The sequence below is a fragment of the Schistocerca americana genome, chromosome 3 (genome assembly GCF_021461395.2).
Source record: "Schistocerca americana isolate TAMUIC-IGC-003095 chromosome 3, iqSchAmer2.1, whole genome shotgun sequence".
Classification (NCBI taxonomy): domain Eukaryota; kingdom Metazoa; phylum Arthropoda; class Insecta; order Orthoptera; family Acrididae; genus Schistocerca; species Schistocerca americana.
This window is the reverse complement of record NC_060121.1, coordinates 243,981,004-243,999,445: the sequence shown is the minus strand read 5'-3', so window position 1 is coordinate 243,999,445 and position 18,442 is coordinate 243,981,004. Positions and strand designations below refer to the sequence as shown.

The 18,442-nt window shown below is 42.0% G+C and overlaps 1 protein-coding gene across 1 annotated transcript in view; it reads right to left on the bottom strand.

Annotated features, from left to right (window-relative positions):
- The window catches only part of LOC124605554 (peroxiredoxin-like), a 41,244-nt gene extending 28,746 nt beyond the window's left edge, over window positions 1-12,498 (bottom strand). The window contains exons 1-2 of the mRNA XM_047137312.1: window positions 12,335-12,498; window positions 11,476-11,521 (exon numbers count right to left, since the gene is read on the bottom strand). Of these exons, the coding sequence (XP_046993268.1) occupies window positions 11,476-11,521; window positions 12,335-12,388 (100 nt within the window). The 5' untranslated portion in view covers window positions 12,389-12,498. The remainder of the gene's footprint in view (window positions 1-11,475; window positions 11,522-12,334) is intronic.
- Window positions 12,499-18,442: the final 5,944 nt, after the last annotated feature.

Here is an 18,442-nt window from a genome sequence, read left to right as displayed (position 1 = left end):
GCTAGCAACTCACAGTTGTCTGCATGGTTAGTAATTATTTGCCTGTTGAATCTTTGAAGTGTAGACTCATCAGCTTGTAACCTGTTATTTCTTTTCTGAAAACTGTGTAGAAATCCCTAGTATCATTCTGTCTGAAATCTGTATCCATATCCAATAATCACTTTGTCACATTTCCGTTTCTCTGGTCAAATAATTTTTGCCGTCAGTTTTATGGTCTCAGTGAATTAGTTCCAGGCTCTTTCCTTCTTGCACAAGCATTCTGTTTTTCCAACTGGTTAGTCTACACCCTATTGCTTCATCACATCTTATTCCATCACCTGATTCCACCACCTATATTTCCTTCTCGTTTGTGGTCATCCTGGTTCTTTCATTGTATCTATGATTGCTTCTCTGACTTCATGCCAATTTCTCATCATCTTTGTGCAAAGCTTTTTAACAAATTACTTCTTGTTGTTTGACCAATATTTTGTGTCAATTCTATGGAGATTTTTAAATTTGGGTTTTTTACATTGAAATTTGACTTTGATCTCCGTTAAAAAATGGTGCAAATCTATGCCTAGATCCTCTTCTGACTGACCTGTATGTTCACTATTTCTCTACATTCTTGTTTGGTTATTGCACAATGATCCAGTTGATATGGGCCTAAATGTGTATTGGAGAAGACCAGGTGTTCTTTCTCCTTGGTAATTTTCTCTAAAATGCTGACATTACTTTTAAACCAAATTGTCTGTGGAAGTTGATGAGCCTTTTCCCATTCTTACTGGCATATGAGTGCTATAAAATTTCCTACTATTGCCTTTTATTTCTCTTCTCTACCAATCTGTACACTGAAGTCTTCTACGAGTAGCTTTATGTGGTGCTTTGGTATTTTTGATGTCTTATTTTCTAGCGTTTCCCAGAATTGTTAGACTTTCATTGTCATTGTTGGTAGGTGGATGTGCATTTATGATGGTATAGCCCTTGTTTGCCGATCTAAATGAGAGAAGTGATATTCGCTCTGATGGTGATGTAAAATTTGTTATGGGTTGTGTTAGATTCCAGTTGACCAGGAAAGCTGTCCAAGCATAGTGACTTTGTTTATTCTTTATGGCTGGTTGTCCTTCATAAATCCTGTAGCCATCGGTTTCAAATGCATTCTCATCAGTGTATCTGGTTTCTTGAAGTGCTAGGATGTGTGTGTTGCATCTGTTTAACAAATCTGTCAATAGTTAAATTTCCCAGTCTTTAGTAAAGTGTTGATGTTCAATGTGCCTAACAGATGTTTTTTCTTAGGCTGCGTGTGATAAGTTCTAGGAAGCAATTAAAACTTCCAGCAGTTCGCCGCCTAACCTTAGACAATGTCTCCTGCAGTCGGAGAAGAAATGTCGGGAGAATTTTATACATCAATCATGGCCTATCAGCCTGGACGTTCTAAGTAAAGACAATACTGGCCGCGAAAGCCTACACTGTATGATAATTTCTAGGAAGCTCCAACTCTTCCTTACAAATGTTCTAGGCTCTCCACAATTTGATGGCCTAGCTGCATCACTGTTTCCAGTGATGAAGGATTGTTTACTTCTTGGAGTAACTTTCCATTCAGTGTTTACAATCATGTCCTGGTTGGAAGTAAATTAGGAAGGCGTGTTAACCCCTTTATGGGATGCTATAGCTGTGGTCAAATTGCCAGATAGTTCTTAATAGGCCGCCCAATATGGCAACAGATGCCTTTTTGTAGCTGATCACTTTGACAACAGACACTACTTATTTTTGCAGCTGTCATCAACATGTAGAGATGCTGACCATGTAGCCACTTGTTGCAAGTCAGACGCTACGTGAATTTTTCTTCTGCTCGGTGAGTTGCCTCTAACACTAGTTCCGCCATACTGAGGTACGTTCTCTCCGCTTTTACTCCCGTTGAGGTATCACTGTCAGGAGATAATGACTTGTCCATCTTCTTTGCCATTGAGGTAAATATATTCATTCACATCAGAAGTCGTTGATCTTCTTCACATCAACTCTCAGTATGCCGAATAACTGGTTTTCTCTCTCCTCTTACCAAGCGATTAGCTATTAGAAATAAACTGCTCTGCAGTGGTCATCTGGACCATTGAGTACTGGGCCCTCAGCCATGACAAGGCTTGGTCCAGATTTATAGGACTCGCTGATCACTAATATACATAATAAAAAAGCCTGCCACTCCATCATTACAATCTACTCCCTTAGAACTGAGAGAGGAGAAATCATTCCTCACAAAAATGTAAAACCTGTGCTACACTCACAAAACCATTGATTAAAACAGATGGTATGTCTCCAGTCCAACCAATGAATGAATGCTCTCTTATCAGCATACAAATGATAGTCATTTTAAGTATGGGACACTGTTATAATCATGCCACAGACATCACATGATGAGGCCCACCATGGCAATGGACGAAACCAGCAGTTAACAGGCTGTGGCCTAAAAGAAGGATTTTATCTGAGTGGCTGGATGTAAAGATGTCATCGTTTGCTTATCTGCCCCGTTTATTTACACTCATTTCCAACAACCCTCTTTCCCATATAGCCAATAGTGCCGTCACATGATGTGACTTAATTATTTACTAGCCTGTATAGCTACAGCTCTAGCAATCTCGTTACCATGAATTCCAACATGGCCAGATACCCAACAGAGTGACACTTCCTTGACCTGCCTGTGCAGAGCATATCCTTGATTTTCTTGGCAAGGTTCCCTGCTGGATAAGATTCTCTAGACGCTTGGCAGGGCACTCTGGGAGCCAGAGGAAAAGAGGAACATTTTTGTACGTGCACTTATCTCCTCAATAGCCATATGAATGCAGATAACTTTGTAGCGCACACACTGAATTTTGTTGGTAGACGAATCCCTATGTCACCGTCTGGGAAAGCAATTTAAGAGCCAGGTAAAGTCTCCTTGCTTGTAGTCTTCCATGTAAGCCACTGAGTCATTATAGTGCTGCTACAATGATATAAATGCTGATACTAAAAATATGTCTTATTCAACTTCTTGTGTTCAAGTAATTGAAACTTTATCTTGGTCTCCGTATCACCTGAGGTGGTTGCTTGCTGCACAACAGAGAACAATGGTATCTTCTGTGTTGTTCTCTAATAAATACTGTTTTGCCCAGAACTCTTAATGGTTTGGTGGTTCATGGGAAGTTCAGGGACAGTCTTCCTACTGGATGTTGAACAAAGACAGATGCTGGAGACTGAACAAATCAGCTTGTTTTGTTTTGTTTTAGAGCACAAAAACAACTGGGGTCACATGTGCCCATGTCAAAACTATAGAACTCGAAGACAGAGAGGAGTTAAATGGCGATACGCCACTCCCAACTGACAATAGAAGATGGCTAAAAACAGGCACGTGGAAAAAGGACAAAAAAGACACCATACAGAAACGGATGTCCAAAACTAAAATCTAAATGGCCTTTGCCGCACTGCTTTGGGAGATAAACAGTAAAACACGGTAAACAGTCCAAGTGCCATTTGCTAAAACGGCCGATAACTCAAACGGGAACGTAAAAGGTCAAAAAATGGACATTGCCTCAGGAAGTGGCGGACGGTTAACACTTGGGTGCAATGTGTACGAATTGATGGGGTAGCACCAGTTAGCAAATCACGGTTGCTAAAAAGGCAGTGTCCACTATGCAGCTGAGTTAAAATAACCTCCTCCCAGCTGGAGGGCCGAGAAGAGGTCGTCCAAGCCGCTGAGAGAGGCTTAATAAGCCGGAGCTTATTCCTGTGAAGGGTGGACCATTGGCGATACCAAAGGGGCACCACATCCTGACAGACAGAACACAGAGATCATTGGAGGGAATATAGGTACTCGCAGGCTGAGGTACTAGGAACGCAGATTTGGCAGCAGCATCAGCAGCCTCATTTCCTGGCAGACCAACATGACCAGGAACCCACAGAAACATGACATTGACTCCACCAAGAGTGAGCAAGTGACAGTTTTCCTGGGCCCACTGCACCAAGGGATGAGCAGTATACAGTGCACAGACTTTGGAGGGCGCTGAGTGAGTCTGAACAGAGGACACAAGTAGGAAGGCTGTGTCGCCAGATGTACTCCGTGACCTGATGCAAGGCAAAAAGCTCGACTGCAAATACTGAGGAGTGTGCCAGAAGCCGATATCGAAAGACACGGGTGCCAATGATGAAGGCACACCTGTCCCCACGGTCAGTCTGAGAGCCATCAGTGTATATAAAGGTACACTCACGAAGTTCCATGCAAAGGTTTGAAACTGAAGGCAATAGAGCAAGGCTGGAGTAGTGTCCTTAGGAAGCAAATGACAGCCAAGATTAACATGGGCCGCTTCACGAAGCCAAGGTGGTGAAGGGTTCACACCCACCGGGAAAAGTGCAGGTAGTGTGAAGTTAAGCCACTGTAACAAGTGCTGAAAGAGGACTCCAGGAGGTAACAGAGAAGAGGGACGAGCCCCATACTGATGATCTAAGGAATCATCAAAGGAGGAGACATAAGAAGGGTAGTCACATGTGGCAGACAAACGGCATGCATATCTGCTGAGGATAAAGTCACGATGGTAGGACAGTGGTAGTTCAGCAGCTTCAGCATACGGACTCTCAACTGAGCTGGAGTAAAAGAGGCCCATGGCCAAGTGGAAGCCATGATAGTGTATAGTGTTGAGATGGCATAAGATGGATGGGTGTGCAGACGCATAAACAAAGCACCCATAGTCAAGATTCGAACAGACAAGGGACTGGTACAAACAGAGGAGGGTGGTTCAATCGGCACCCCAGGCAATACCATTGAAGACATGTAGGACACTGAGGAACCACGGACAGCGGGCTACCAGATAAGAGACTTGGGAGGACCAAGAGTGTTTCCTATTGAGCATGAGCCGCAGAAATTTCGTAATTTCAATGAACAGAAGGGCTACAGGCCCAAGATGTAATGATGATGGGAGAAACCACTTGTGTCACTACAAATTCTTACAGACGGTTTTGTCAGTGGAAAAATGAAAGACATTGTTGATGCTCCACGAGTAAAGATGATCGAGACGCCGCTGAAGACACCGCTCAGTGGGACAGGTCCGTGGAGAACTGCAATAGATGGAAAAATCGTCAACAACAAGGGAGCCAGAGATGCTCAGTGGGAGACAGGCCATAACAGGGTTAATGGCACTAGCAAAGAGCATGACACACAGGACAGAAACATGGGGCACACTGCTTTCCTGTATAAAGGTGTCTGACAAGGCAGAACCCAAACACACCCTGAAAACTATTTTTTAAAAATGCATGAAGCAAACAGGGCAGGCGGCCACGGAAGCCCCACGTGGAAAGAGTACGGAGGTTACCAGTTCTCAGCAGGTGTCACAGGCCTTCTCCAACTTGAAAAACATGGTCACAGTCTGGAATTTCCACAGAAAACCATTCATGCCATGAGTGGACAAAGTAATGAGATGGTCAACTGCCAAACACCGTGCTCGAAATCCACACTGTGTATTGGTCAGCAAATTGAGATTCGAGCCACCATACCAGCATGGCATGAATCGTGTGTTCCATCACCCTGCAAACACAGCTGGTAAGAGAGATGGGGCGGTAGCTAGAAGGAAGGTTTTTGTCATTACTGGGCTTAGGTAAGGGTATGATGCTGGCTTCACGCCAGCATCTGGGAAATGTGCCTTCTGCCCGCAAGAGAAAGGTGCTGCAACATCTGAATGTGGATCGCGTCCGGCCCTGGGGCGGAGCATCAGGATAAACTGAGAGCATGATCGAGCTCTCTCATAATAAAGGCGGAATTGTAGCATTCACAATTCGGAAAAGAGAAGGGTATCGCCCAAGCTGCCTCCACTCACTTCCGATGGAGGAAGACAGGCTGATAGCTTCCACTAAATGATGGCCTAAGGTATTGGAGATAGCAATAGGATCTACGATAACGCTGTCTGCTAGTGTGAGGCCGAAAATTGGGGAATGGATCTTGGTCCCTTAGGGCCGCCGGAGGTTCGCCCACACGACAGAGGAAGGGGTGGAACTGTTAAAAGAATTAGTGAATGAAATATAGTTAGCTCATTTGCTATCCCGAAGAACATGACGACACTTAGCACGCACCTGTTTATAACGAATGCAGTTTGCCACTGTAGGATGATGGTTAAATACGCGGAGAGCACACCCCTGTGTGCTAATCGCATCGCTGCATGCCTCAGTCCACCACAGTACAGGGACACGGCATGGTAAAGAGGAAGTGCGAGGAATGGAACATTCTGCAGCAGTAAGGATAATGTTGGTGAGATAGTCCACCTGGTCATCACAAATGGGAAAATCTTGTTCTTCGAAGGTCACCGGGGAGGAGTAAAGCTGCCATTTGGGCGTGCATGCAGATGGGGCAGGAGTCAGCAAATGAAGAGCACACAGGAAATGGTTGCTCGAGTAGGTGTCAGGAAGAATGGACCACTGAAGACTATGGGGAAGCTGGGCAGTGCAAAATGATAGGTCCAAATGGAAATAGGTGTGTGAGGAGTCAGAAAGGAAAGTGGGTGCTCCAATGTTAAGGCAGAAGAGGTTAAGTAGGTTAAGAAGGTCAGCGAAGAGGGCACCTATCTGACAGGTCCTGGGAGAACCCCAAAGGGAATTATGCGGATTAAAGTCACTGAGTACCAAAAATGGAGGAGGTAGCTGCCCAATAAGCTGAAGGAAGTCTGCCCTGCTGACATCAAATGATGGAAGGACATGAATGGTACAGAGGGAAAAAAGTCAGCTGGGGAAGGAAAAGGTGAACTTCAACATCTTGAAGACAGTTAGTCACAGAGATGGGTTGACTATGGATGTCATCCCTGCATGAGCAGCACGACACCCCTATGAGATGAAATGCCAACCTCAGGGGGAAGGTCAAAACGAATCAGGAGGTAAAGTGAAAGCTCAAAGCAGTCATGAGGGCGTAATTTTGTTTCCTGAAGGTGAAGTACAAGTGGATGCTGCAATGCTAAAAGCCGCTGTAAATCCTCTTTGTGAGACCAAAGGCCGCAAATGTTCCATTGGAGGAGAGTCATGATGAGGAAGAGATGTAGGGGTGTCAACTCGGCAGCTGTCGAGTGACAGCCGGTGTAGTCATTACTACAGGACACAGAAGCAGGGAGTCTTCTCCATGGGGGTCCACAGAAGCATCAGCTTCCTTGTGCAGTCGGTCTGCGGAGTCCAACGCTATTAAATGGTTGGTGGTGCACACCGGCGATACAGAAGCCGGCCAGGCTAGGGTGCCACATGGTGACACCAGCGAAGAGGGTCTTCAAGTTGGCAAAGGAGAATACCATTTGGCTTTGGTGGACTTCTTCGAGCCCTTCCGGTTAGAGGAAGACTTGGGTGGTATTTGGCTGGAGTGACGGAGGAAGTCTTAACGGGAGTACTACTTCTGTCCTTCCTGGCCTAATGGTTGTGTAGTGGTGGCTGCACCCCTTGAGGCCAGAGTTCGACACATTGTTGCAAAGTTGGATGGGACGGATGGCTATGCTACCTTGACACCGAGTGATTTCACAATCTCAGAGCTGAATTTGAGGCTGCACGTCTGCGTGGTCATGTCCTTCATGGAGCGAGGGGTAACAAGAACAGAACTATAGGTGCCAGATGGGAGAATGCAGGGTTTGCGACTAGCCAGTAACTTGCGAGCAACTGGGTGAGGCACCTTTTCCTTTACCTGGATCTCTTGAACAGCCCGCTCATCAAGATACACGGGACAATCCCAAGAGGAGACAGCATGGCCGCCATTACAGTTGATACAATGGGCAATGGGGAGAAGGAGGTGGAAAACTGGCCTCGTCGACATCCCTACCACAGCTGACACATTTGGCTGGGTGTCAACAAGACCTTCTAGTGTGGCTGAAACGATGACACTAGTAGCAGTGCATTGGGTTTGGACTGTACGGCCGGACTGTGATAATTTCATAGCCTGCTTTGAGCTTGGACAGAAGCACCATTCCAACAAAGGTGAGAAAGAGTGTGCAGGTGGGCACTAAGGAGGAATCAACCTTTTTCATTACACAATGGACAGCAATGACACCCTGATCAGAGAGGTAAGATTGGATTTCGGCCTTGGTGAGACCGTCGAGCAGCCTGGTGTAAATTACACCAGTGGGGGAATTCAAAGTTCTATGGGACTCGACACGAACAGGGTAACCATTGAGAAGTGAAGCAGCAAGCAGTAGTTGTGCTTGCACATCACAACAACAGCTGCTATCAAATAGTAAAGGTTCACCCATTTCAATAAATAGGCCAGGGATAGGAATTGTTCAGTAAATCCCACTTGCCTGCCAACATTGTGCACTATGTGCAAAATCTTTAAGCCAAGCCATAAATTTTACACTTTTAGTGTAGACAGTACTGGAACAATGCTTTAAAAACTATTGTCTACAGAACTTTTCTACATACCAAACTGTACCACAGATATACTCTGATGTTTACTGGTGAGCCTTTTCTCAAATGAGATGAAGGAACCTAGCTGACTGATCTAAATGAAAAATGCTGCCATTAAAATCTAGCTCTGGTTCACTGTAGTTATGATTTATAAAATTAAATTAACACACTTGGTTTTTTCAATTGCAAACTTGAAACCTGCATTTTTGCGTCCATGCTTCCAGTCTCTGAAGCATAAACCATTTTCTTACAAAACTGACTGAGAACATGTCTCTGATCTGGTAGTGGAATATAGCTTTGAAGTTAAGGATTTCAATAAATCTGGCAACCTTCCACAAAAGTCCCAGTTGATGCGTAATCCTATATTTACCTTTCCAATGAATGATACTAACAAACAATATAATAATTTATTACATGAGGTGTCAATATTCAATATTCAGAGATATGATAGGAACACTCGTTTGAAGCAAAAAAACTTCATATGGATGCATGCTCTACTCCAAATGATTTCCAAGATAGGACACATTTAATATACACTTGTTTTGGCTAGTGGCATGCACATATGCATTTTACCCATCCAACATCTCATGTTTTATTCTAGCCCAACATACTTCATTCTTTCAACCTTTTGACTTGAGTTATTTCTGCCATTAAACTAATCTATGGAATGCATAGTTCTCCTTGGTGTATTGTGAGTGCAGTAGTCCAAGACATTGAGCGTATCAAAGAGAAGCTTTGGTTAACTGTGCTTGTACATGCACTGGCTAAAATGCCACATATCTAAAACAATGAAGATTATGCAAATATAGTGTATGTTTATGGCACCTGCGATCGCAGTGCTCCTCTTGCTGTTGAAGAATACCACTGGCACTTTCCATCGCATTGAATTCCTGATCATAGTGTGTTTACCAGAGTTTTCAGCAAACTGCACGAAAAAGGTATTCTTTAAAGTCCCCATTTTTTCTTCTGAAATACAGTTCAACAGAGTGCACTGGAACAGCAACACATTGTTGAAATGTTGCACCAGTCCCACTACCAGCACAAAAAGATATGCTCACCATATTAATTTCCCACCAATACTTTTGTGGAAAACATTACCTGTGCATTTCGCGTATGCATTTCAACCACAATCTTCAACTTTGCAACAATGCCACACAAACAGAATTGTCACCAGCCAAATGTCAATTGTCATGTACTTCCAATAATACCTTTCACTGATGAAGCTGTGCTTACACGAAATGGAATCCACATCTAATAATCATTGACGGCTTCAGGATAATACAAATGTTACAGTGGAAACTAATTTCCAGATCTGGTTTTAGACCAGTGTTTGGTGCTGCATGATGGGTAATATGTTCAGTCCAGTCATTTTACAAGAGTGAATGACAGGACAGATTACTTGCATTTCTTGGAAAATTCGTTTGTTGATCACCTTTAGTACATTCCTTTGGCCACACAAACTGCAACGTACTTCCCGCATGGTACAGACCCTTCACATTTTACTAGACATGTGGGGGAACATCTCAAATGCTCTTACCCTAATTGCTGGACTGGTCATGGTAGTTCAAATTACTGGCCACGAAGATCGCCACACATTATGCCATTGGATTCTTGTTTTTGGGGTTGGATGAAGCACGAGGTGTACAAACGAAAGGTGAATAAATGAGATGATTTGCCTGGCTGCAACATGGACACTGCTGCCTTCATTAGGGGATGTGCAGAGGCAGCAACTGACAGTGGGGTGGTCAAAAATTTCTTGTGAACTCTACAACAGCTGTAATGTGATGTGCAGTAAGGCTTAGAGGTGAATGTGTTAAAAATATGCATTTTTCAATTGATACTTTAGAAAACACATGTTGTAATGTTTACTAACTGTTGAATGTGTGTACATGTGTAAACCTTTGTGTGTTGAATAATACAGAAAATAAACCACTTGGAATAGGGCGTACGTCAATATGAATCTTTTGCTTCAATCAATCGTTCCTGTCATGTACCTGAGTATTGACCATTCCTCCTTGGACACCCTGTATAGGATATCACAACTACTGTGCAAATTTATTGTTTATTTTCACATGCAAGCTATGTCTAAGAAATGACGTATATCTTCAAGGTGAGACAGCAATCGCAGTATTAACTCCGCAAGAGAGATTACCTGGTTGTGCATTTGTGTATCATTGGCCGAGGAATAAAAGCCAAAGCTGAGCAAATATGTGATCGACATCAGAAGATATATGAAGATTGTACTCTAATCAAAACTGACAGAACTGTCAAGTTGAGATTCACAAACTGAGTTATATTTGGAAATATTCTTTCAGAAGCAACAGTACTGAATCTGAAGCCTATAACTGCAAGTATGTATGTCAGAAGCTTTAGCACATTATTCAGTGAAGACATTCACAAACTGACACATCCACAGTTGATTAAACATGAGTAGAATAATATTTAGCATTTACTGCTCGAGATAAAACCTAAACTTAGAGAACGACCAACGGGAAAATTACACTGGCTTGGTATGTGGTTCCTCCAGTGTCATTTGGTGCTTCAATAACATAAGACTATTCTCTTAACATACTATCCCATAAGAAAGCTTCTTTTACAGCCACCTCCATGAGAGTCACGTCATTTACGATAGAATGATACTTCCTAAATCAACATTTGAAGTTACTGATGAATTTCTTCCTCTATAACAACCACACACTAGACAGCAGTTACCCATTCAAGGGTATGCCAGAAGCAGCCTTACAAATGAGAGCCTTCAGAGATAAAGCGTAAGTCAAATTATGCATAACCAGGAACAAATAGGCACATGCTACCAGCCCCTTCAGTAAAGTAAACCAATAACATGATGATCTTGCAAACTTACTCTAATTGACACTTACGGGAGTTCCTTCTTGACTGATTTACATATGTTTACTAAAAGAAAACAGGTACTTTGAAACATTAAAAATAACCACTGCTTCTCTTATACTATCAGCTGCTGTTTTTATTGAAAACAGCAACGAAGCATTCACTGAACACAGCTCACTAACAGCTAATTTACATACTGGCGACATCAAGATCTGTTTAATACAACTTCAAACATACACAACTCAGAAATTAAAGCAAAACACTTACCCAGTTGTATATTGCGGCTGAACACTGAAGAAATCACATTTGATTTCTGAAAGAAAAAAAAAAGGAGTAAAATGTAGTTTATCTATGACAGGATTATTCTGTGGACAAAAAGGAAAGTGTCAGAATACGGGTATAACTGCACTTCACTACAACAGAATTCAGCACATATCAACTGGTTCTTTATTCTGTCTTACTATATTCTGTCTGAACTAGTATCGACTCTGGTGTTATTCTAGCAGAAGCAAATCCATTCCGTTCCTGCTGTAAGTAAAGAAAAGGTGACTTGAGATTGAAGTTACCTGCTCTGTGTTCCTTATTACATATACCACTCAAATACTCGTGTAAATTGGAATTTATTAGTTAGAATTATTTGATCTAACCGATTAAACTGCAGTCAAGTTACATCTGCAATTGGTAAGTTAAAGGATTATCCGACTCAAACTACGACAGTAACAGTGACCTCAGGATAAAATTTACTATTGCCTTGTGGTTTTTCGAACTAAAATACAACAAAATGTCGTACAACTTGTTCTTAATGCTACATCTAATCGTCGTTAGGAACTCAACTTACAAATGTTCTGAATAGAAGGAAAGTCTACGTCAGCTCAACATGAGAAATAAAAATGGTCAAATACTATTGTGGTTAATAACACACACTGGAAGTAGCAATGTGATCTCTGGGGCGATAGAATTAAAGATCCTGGTCTAGATTATGTATTTCTACCATGAATTAAATAAAAACGCAGTGACAAAATCTAATTTCGTAACATATGATCGGCATGTAATCATAAAATGAATGAAGAAATGCGTGAAGACCGGTGTCTGACATTGTACCCTAGCTGTTCTTTTCTAGACTTACCGTAGAATTAGAGAGCAGAATCCTTGTCGCAATGCACTTGATTAGTCCAGCCATGTTAAAAAAAATCACTACTTTAAAAAAACAAAGTTGTAACAACCACACAACTCTTCAAAAGTCATGCAGTTACACTTCAACTTCCGACGACCGACATCGATCCTGCGATATTACTGACGACAGAATTTCATATGCCGCATATCGATAAAATGTAACTTTAGTCGATATCTCATTACTGAATTCAAATAGATATAGATAATATACATCCAAACGAAATACACCAAGAGCCTGACAGCCAAATAATTTATGGGATAAATTAACAGTAATTATATGGAATGGACATCCTCATATTATCGCTGTTTATTACCAGACCTTAATCGTTTAGCAGCCGCGAATAGAAAGAATACAACATTAAGAATACAAGTAATTAACAATATAGCGTACATCCAATAGAATGAGAATACATTAATTAATAGTGAAAATATATAGGAGTACTTTCCTTTATGCAATAAATATTTTTGTCTATGGATTTTATACTGTAGGACATCAGTGAATAAAAATGTGCAAATTTACTGTGCTCACAGTTTTTACTTACTTTTATGGCAAAAACAACCATACCTAAGTGTTTTCGCATGTCTAGTATGTGTTTTTTTTCAATCTACAGTTTTATCAATGTGCACACCCAAAAGCTTAGAACTATATGCACTGTTTATTATTTGTTATAGGTAGGCCTACAGTTAACTTAATGGGCTACATTGTATGTACGTGGGAAATTTTTGACAGTAAAAAACTAGACAAACCAGGTTTCTTAAAAGTTTGAAGCTTTTCTATCTATAACAAACCGATCAATAGTTTTAATGAAAACATCATTTAATGTTTTCTCTGTGGATGCTTCACTGATCAGCTTGACAGCCTCCTCATTCAAATAAAGTGATAGATCGTGAGCATAGAGGAAGAACAGTAATGGGACCATGCTCAAATCCAGTGGATTCTCATTGCGATTTTGCCTCATAAAGACGATATCGCATCGCTGTATCATTCATCTATCCTAGATTGACTTTCTGTACCCCATTCCATAAACAGCAACGAAACCAAGCGCGTGCTGAACCATGCAACCAATAAAAATATTATTTACCTAACGGAATATTAGGATGACAGATGCATTTGATAAATCACTGAAGATCCCAACCGAGGATGTTTTATTGTTTACAAATTTTGTTATGTGCTCAGTGAAGACCTAAACAGCTTCCATCTGTAGTGTAGCTCTGTGAAATCAAAACTGTGACTGAGTAAGTATTCAATTACTGGACAGGTGTGACAATCTTTGAATACACTATCTTCTGATTAATTTTGAACAATGATGTAAAATATGAGGCTCGATCAGTGAAGTCATCTTTCTTATCGAGAGACCTAACAATGATGTGGTTCAAAGTGTATACCAAAATATACTGAACTGTTTATTACACATGTGGCTCGGCACATAAGAAATTACAGGACCATAACTTTTTAGTATCTTATTGGAGATTTCCTAACTCATTAAGAACTTTTAGTTTTGAAGATTATGATAATCTTGTTTATTTCAGATGGGAATGTGTGAAAAATGCTCATTCTGTTAAATCTCCTCTGTACTGATTCTTTGTTGTATATTTTTGCTTTCACTTCTGAGTTTCTTGAACAGATTTTCTCATATGCTTCTGATAAGAAATTATTAAAAATATCCACTGCAGATCAAATGTCTTTTTTAATGTGGCCTTTCTCTTTAGTAGAAATAGTCCCATATTCAAGGCTTATTTCCCTGTGTCTGTTTTAACTGCATTCTGTATTGATTTGATATTATCATCTAATCTGCCAATTTATGGCAAGATATTCATACTCATGAATTAGTGTGAAACATTTTCTTAAATGTTACAATACTGTATATAACATGAAAATACTTCAGCTTTCTTACTCGTTCTGGGTAATTTGTAGATTTTCCTTTTCCATCTTGAAGGTACTTTAATACCTGTAGTGATTACTTTGATGACTTCCTTGTGTTACACTTAATTATTATTTTGAAAAACTGTTTTCAAACTTATTAAGGAATAGTCGATTTTAGAGCTGTCATTAGACTCATTGTTCACTTCACTCCAATCAGCGGTTTTTTTTTTTTTTTTTTTTTTTTTTTTTTTTTTTTTTTTAAACCTTCTATTGTAAGGATCGTGCTATTGAACATACGATCTTAGCGACTATGTTGCCGTCACCCTGCGTAAAAAGCGGTATTGGGTCTAGAATCACCCACAAGACTCGCTGATTGTGTTACGCTTTCTGGTAGAAATCCTGTCTATAATTTGGAATCAAGTCTATCTATTCAACCACATACTTGTGTTGGATCCTGTAAAGACGTCTTTTAATGGTTACAGCCACTGGTGAATCATATCCGTGCCACTCTCATAATCCCAAACGAGTCACCTTTTCCGAACCTACCTGCTAAGGATCCCATACAGCAAAAATTCCAGTGCTGTTTTTTAGACAGTCTCTCTGCGTCTTGCTTACTGCTCCTCAGACGCTGCCCCACCCTTTCTGCGGGTTTGTCCATGTGATCGTCCGAATTTAAGTCAGACCCGAGCATTAGTCAGAAAGTGCTATATCTGAGACCTTCGGCAGCCTGTGGAGAAACAGGGCGAGTTGAGTTTATGCGACAGGACCGCGTTTTGACCACTTGGTGGAAATGGGAACATGTTTTGATAGCTCTGCCAACTGTGTACAGTGTGTAAGGCCGGCGCCAAACAAAGCTTTTCCCTGCAACATGGGGTAGTAGAAAAGGTAGTACGTGCAATTATGGTGGTGTTTCCTGTTGGGAAAATGAGGAAGACTGCACATCATACGGGGCACGGAAGAAGGATGAGGATTTTGCTGCTGCATTGCGGTACATCTCCAAACTACATACAGATACTGCAGTCCGAAAGAGATATGCGACTCTCACTGAGCATTCATGTCTGTCACTTAAAATTTTTCTCCCACCTTGTTATTTCATAACATCCAACAGAGAAAAGCTACGAGTTATAAAAACTCTGCTACTGTCATCCGTTAGAGAACTCGATAACATATTAATGCGTCCCTGTCTTCTGATATATCGAAAACAAGTACAGTCTGCATGCCGGCATTGACCATATGTAGCAATCCTATTAAATATACAGGTATTTGTTTATTGCAGTAGGCGACTCGTGATTGAAGTCGTTTCCACAGATCAGTGTAAAGTATCGTCACTTGTGCTTTAGGAGGACCATATCCCACAGACTATCAATCGGAAGACAGGGTGCCTCTGTTGTTGCTTGATACATTTTTTTCTGCTGTAACAAATCCAAGCAGTGCATGAATACAACTACAAACACCACCATAATTTTGTCTTTTCCACCGGAAGTAGCAGCAACATAATTTACACCATGTGATGTTCAGCTTTTGATGAGATCCAATGGATTGAGACATGCTAATGTTGGTTTAGCATCTGTCACAGACCTCGATCTGTGACAGATACTAAACCAACATTAGCATGTCTCGATCCATTGGATCTCACCGAAAGCTGAACATCACATGGTGTAAATTATGTTGCTGCTACTTCCATGATACACACAGAATGATTGAAATAAAAGACAGAGGCAGTGTTTCTTATTAACAGAAAAAATGTGGAAGACATTGTGACTTACGGAAACTGGTAGAGTTTTGCGACGTTGAGGAGTGTTCCCAAACAGCTGTCCAATAGTGACTGATGACCTCTTCATTTAAACTCTTCTTTCTCAGTGACGTGCTATTAGATGTCTACAGGCCCTGTTTCGACTGATCCGTCGTATTGCAGCCATGTACGCGATCACTGTTTTGGTGCAGGCCATTCCAGGAGGGTGTTGCTCCCACTAAGACTCTCTCTCCATCTCAAACAAGTGATATCAGTTTATTATCATAAGGTAGTCAACAGCGTACCAGTGGACAGGTGGGATGGAGGAGACGCTGTCGATTTACTGTAATAAGCACCACAGTTGGTAATGCAAACAATTTTAGCAATTCTACAAGTTTTTCTATATTTCAGCACTGACCAATGAGGTGGCAGCGTGCTTCCCAATTTCTGTGTCATCGCTAAACCACCCCTCCATTACTTTGCTAGTATAATATACAAGATTGCGAATATAGATAGATGACTGTGCAGTATGTCCAATCATTTTTAATTCTCGAACATGTATATACCAAAGTATACCAGACAGCGTCCTACATTGATCTCCACTCACGCTCATAAATTAAGGAAAATTGCTGAATGTGGTGCCATACAACGTGGCACTACACAAAACTGGCGCTAATAGCATAGGCACATAGGGAACACAGACGACACAGATCTGTAAGCCCACAGTATTGGTGATAATTGAGAAAACCCTCCCAAAACACATGTGCTACAAAACACCACTGTTTCCTGTGCATGTACTCCGACATCAATATGGGCTATGATCACCATGCACACGTACACAGGCCACACAACGGGTAGGCATACTCTTGATCAGGTGGTCGAGAAGCTGTTGGGGTATAGCCTCCCATTCTTGCACCAGTGCCTGTTGGAGCTTCTGCAATGTCACAGGGGTTTGAAGATGTGCAGCGATACGTCGAACGAGAGCATCCCAGACGTGCTCGATGAGCTTTAGGTCTGGAGAACAGGCAGGCCACTCCATTCGCCTGATATCTTCTGTTTCAAAGTACTCCTTCACGATGGCAGCTCGGTGGGGCTGTGCATTATCATCTATCAGAATGAGGGTGGGACCCACTGCACCCCTGAAAAGGCGGACATACTGGTGCAAAATGACGTCCCAATACACCTGACCTGTTACAGTTCCTCTGTCAAAGACATGCAGGGGTGTATGTGCACCAATCATAATCCCACCCCACACCATCAAACCACGACCTCCATACAGGTTCCTTTCAAAGACATTAAGGGGTTGGTATCTGGTTCCTGGTTCACTCCAGATGAAAATCCGGTGAGAATCACTGTTCAGACTATACCTGAACTCGTCTGTGAACATAACCTGGGACCACTGTTCCAACGACCATGTAGTTCTTGACACCAGGCTTTATGGGCTCTCCTGAGACCAGCGGTCAGTGGAATTAACCTTGCAGGTCTCTGGGCGAATAAACCAAGTCTGTTCAGTCGTCTGTAGACTGTGTGTCTGGAAACAACTGTTCCAGTGGCTGAGGTAAGATCCCGAGGAAGGCTACCTGCAGTACTCCATGGCCGTCTGCGGGTACTGATGGTGAGATATCGGTCTTCTTGTGGTATTGTACACTGTGGGCATCCCTTACTGCAGCGCCTGGACACGTTTCCTGTCTGCTGGAATCGTTGCCATAATCGTGAGATCACACTTTGTGGCACATGGAGGGCCCGTGTTACGACCTGCTGTGTTTGACCAGCCTCCAGTCACCCTCGTATTCTAACAATCATAACGTCATCAATATGTGTTCTTTGAGCCATTTTCAACACACATTAGCACGTCTGGAAACGTCTGCATACTTACTCGCTGCACCATACGCTGACATGCACCAACACACCTCTGCATATGTGGACTGCTGCCAGCGGCACTGTGAGACGACCACAGGTCAAATCCACCGCATGGTCATACCCCGAGGTGATTTAAACCCACAAACCGCCCACCAGAGCGTTGTTTCACTATGTATCAGCATTATCCTTAATTTATGAGCATGAGTGTACATATTTCTAACACTTCGACCATAGCGCGTTATTTACGATTACGATTTCCCATAGTTCCGTATGCGGATCGGAGTCACAGGGAACTCTTGAATTCTTAAGACAAAGCTGGAGACTGAAAGATCTACCAGCATTCTCTTTGACCAACACTCCCTGTAACTGTGACATTGACCAGCTGACCAGAAGTAGGAGGCTACTATATGCACTACATTCCACGACTCATGAAGGAACAGAGCGAACCAAATCCGTAACTGAAGTTCAGCTAAAACTGTCCCACACTAATTTTGCTCATAGCTCCCACCTAAGTGTACAAGATCTCTCCAGATGCCGGCATGTCGAGGAGGTTAGCACCCCTTATCGGTGTATAGTAGATATGAGAGTGTTGTGACGACATAACA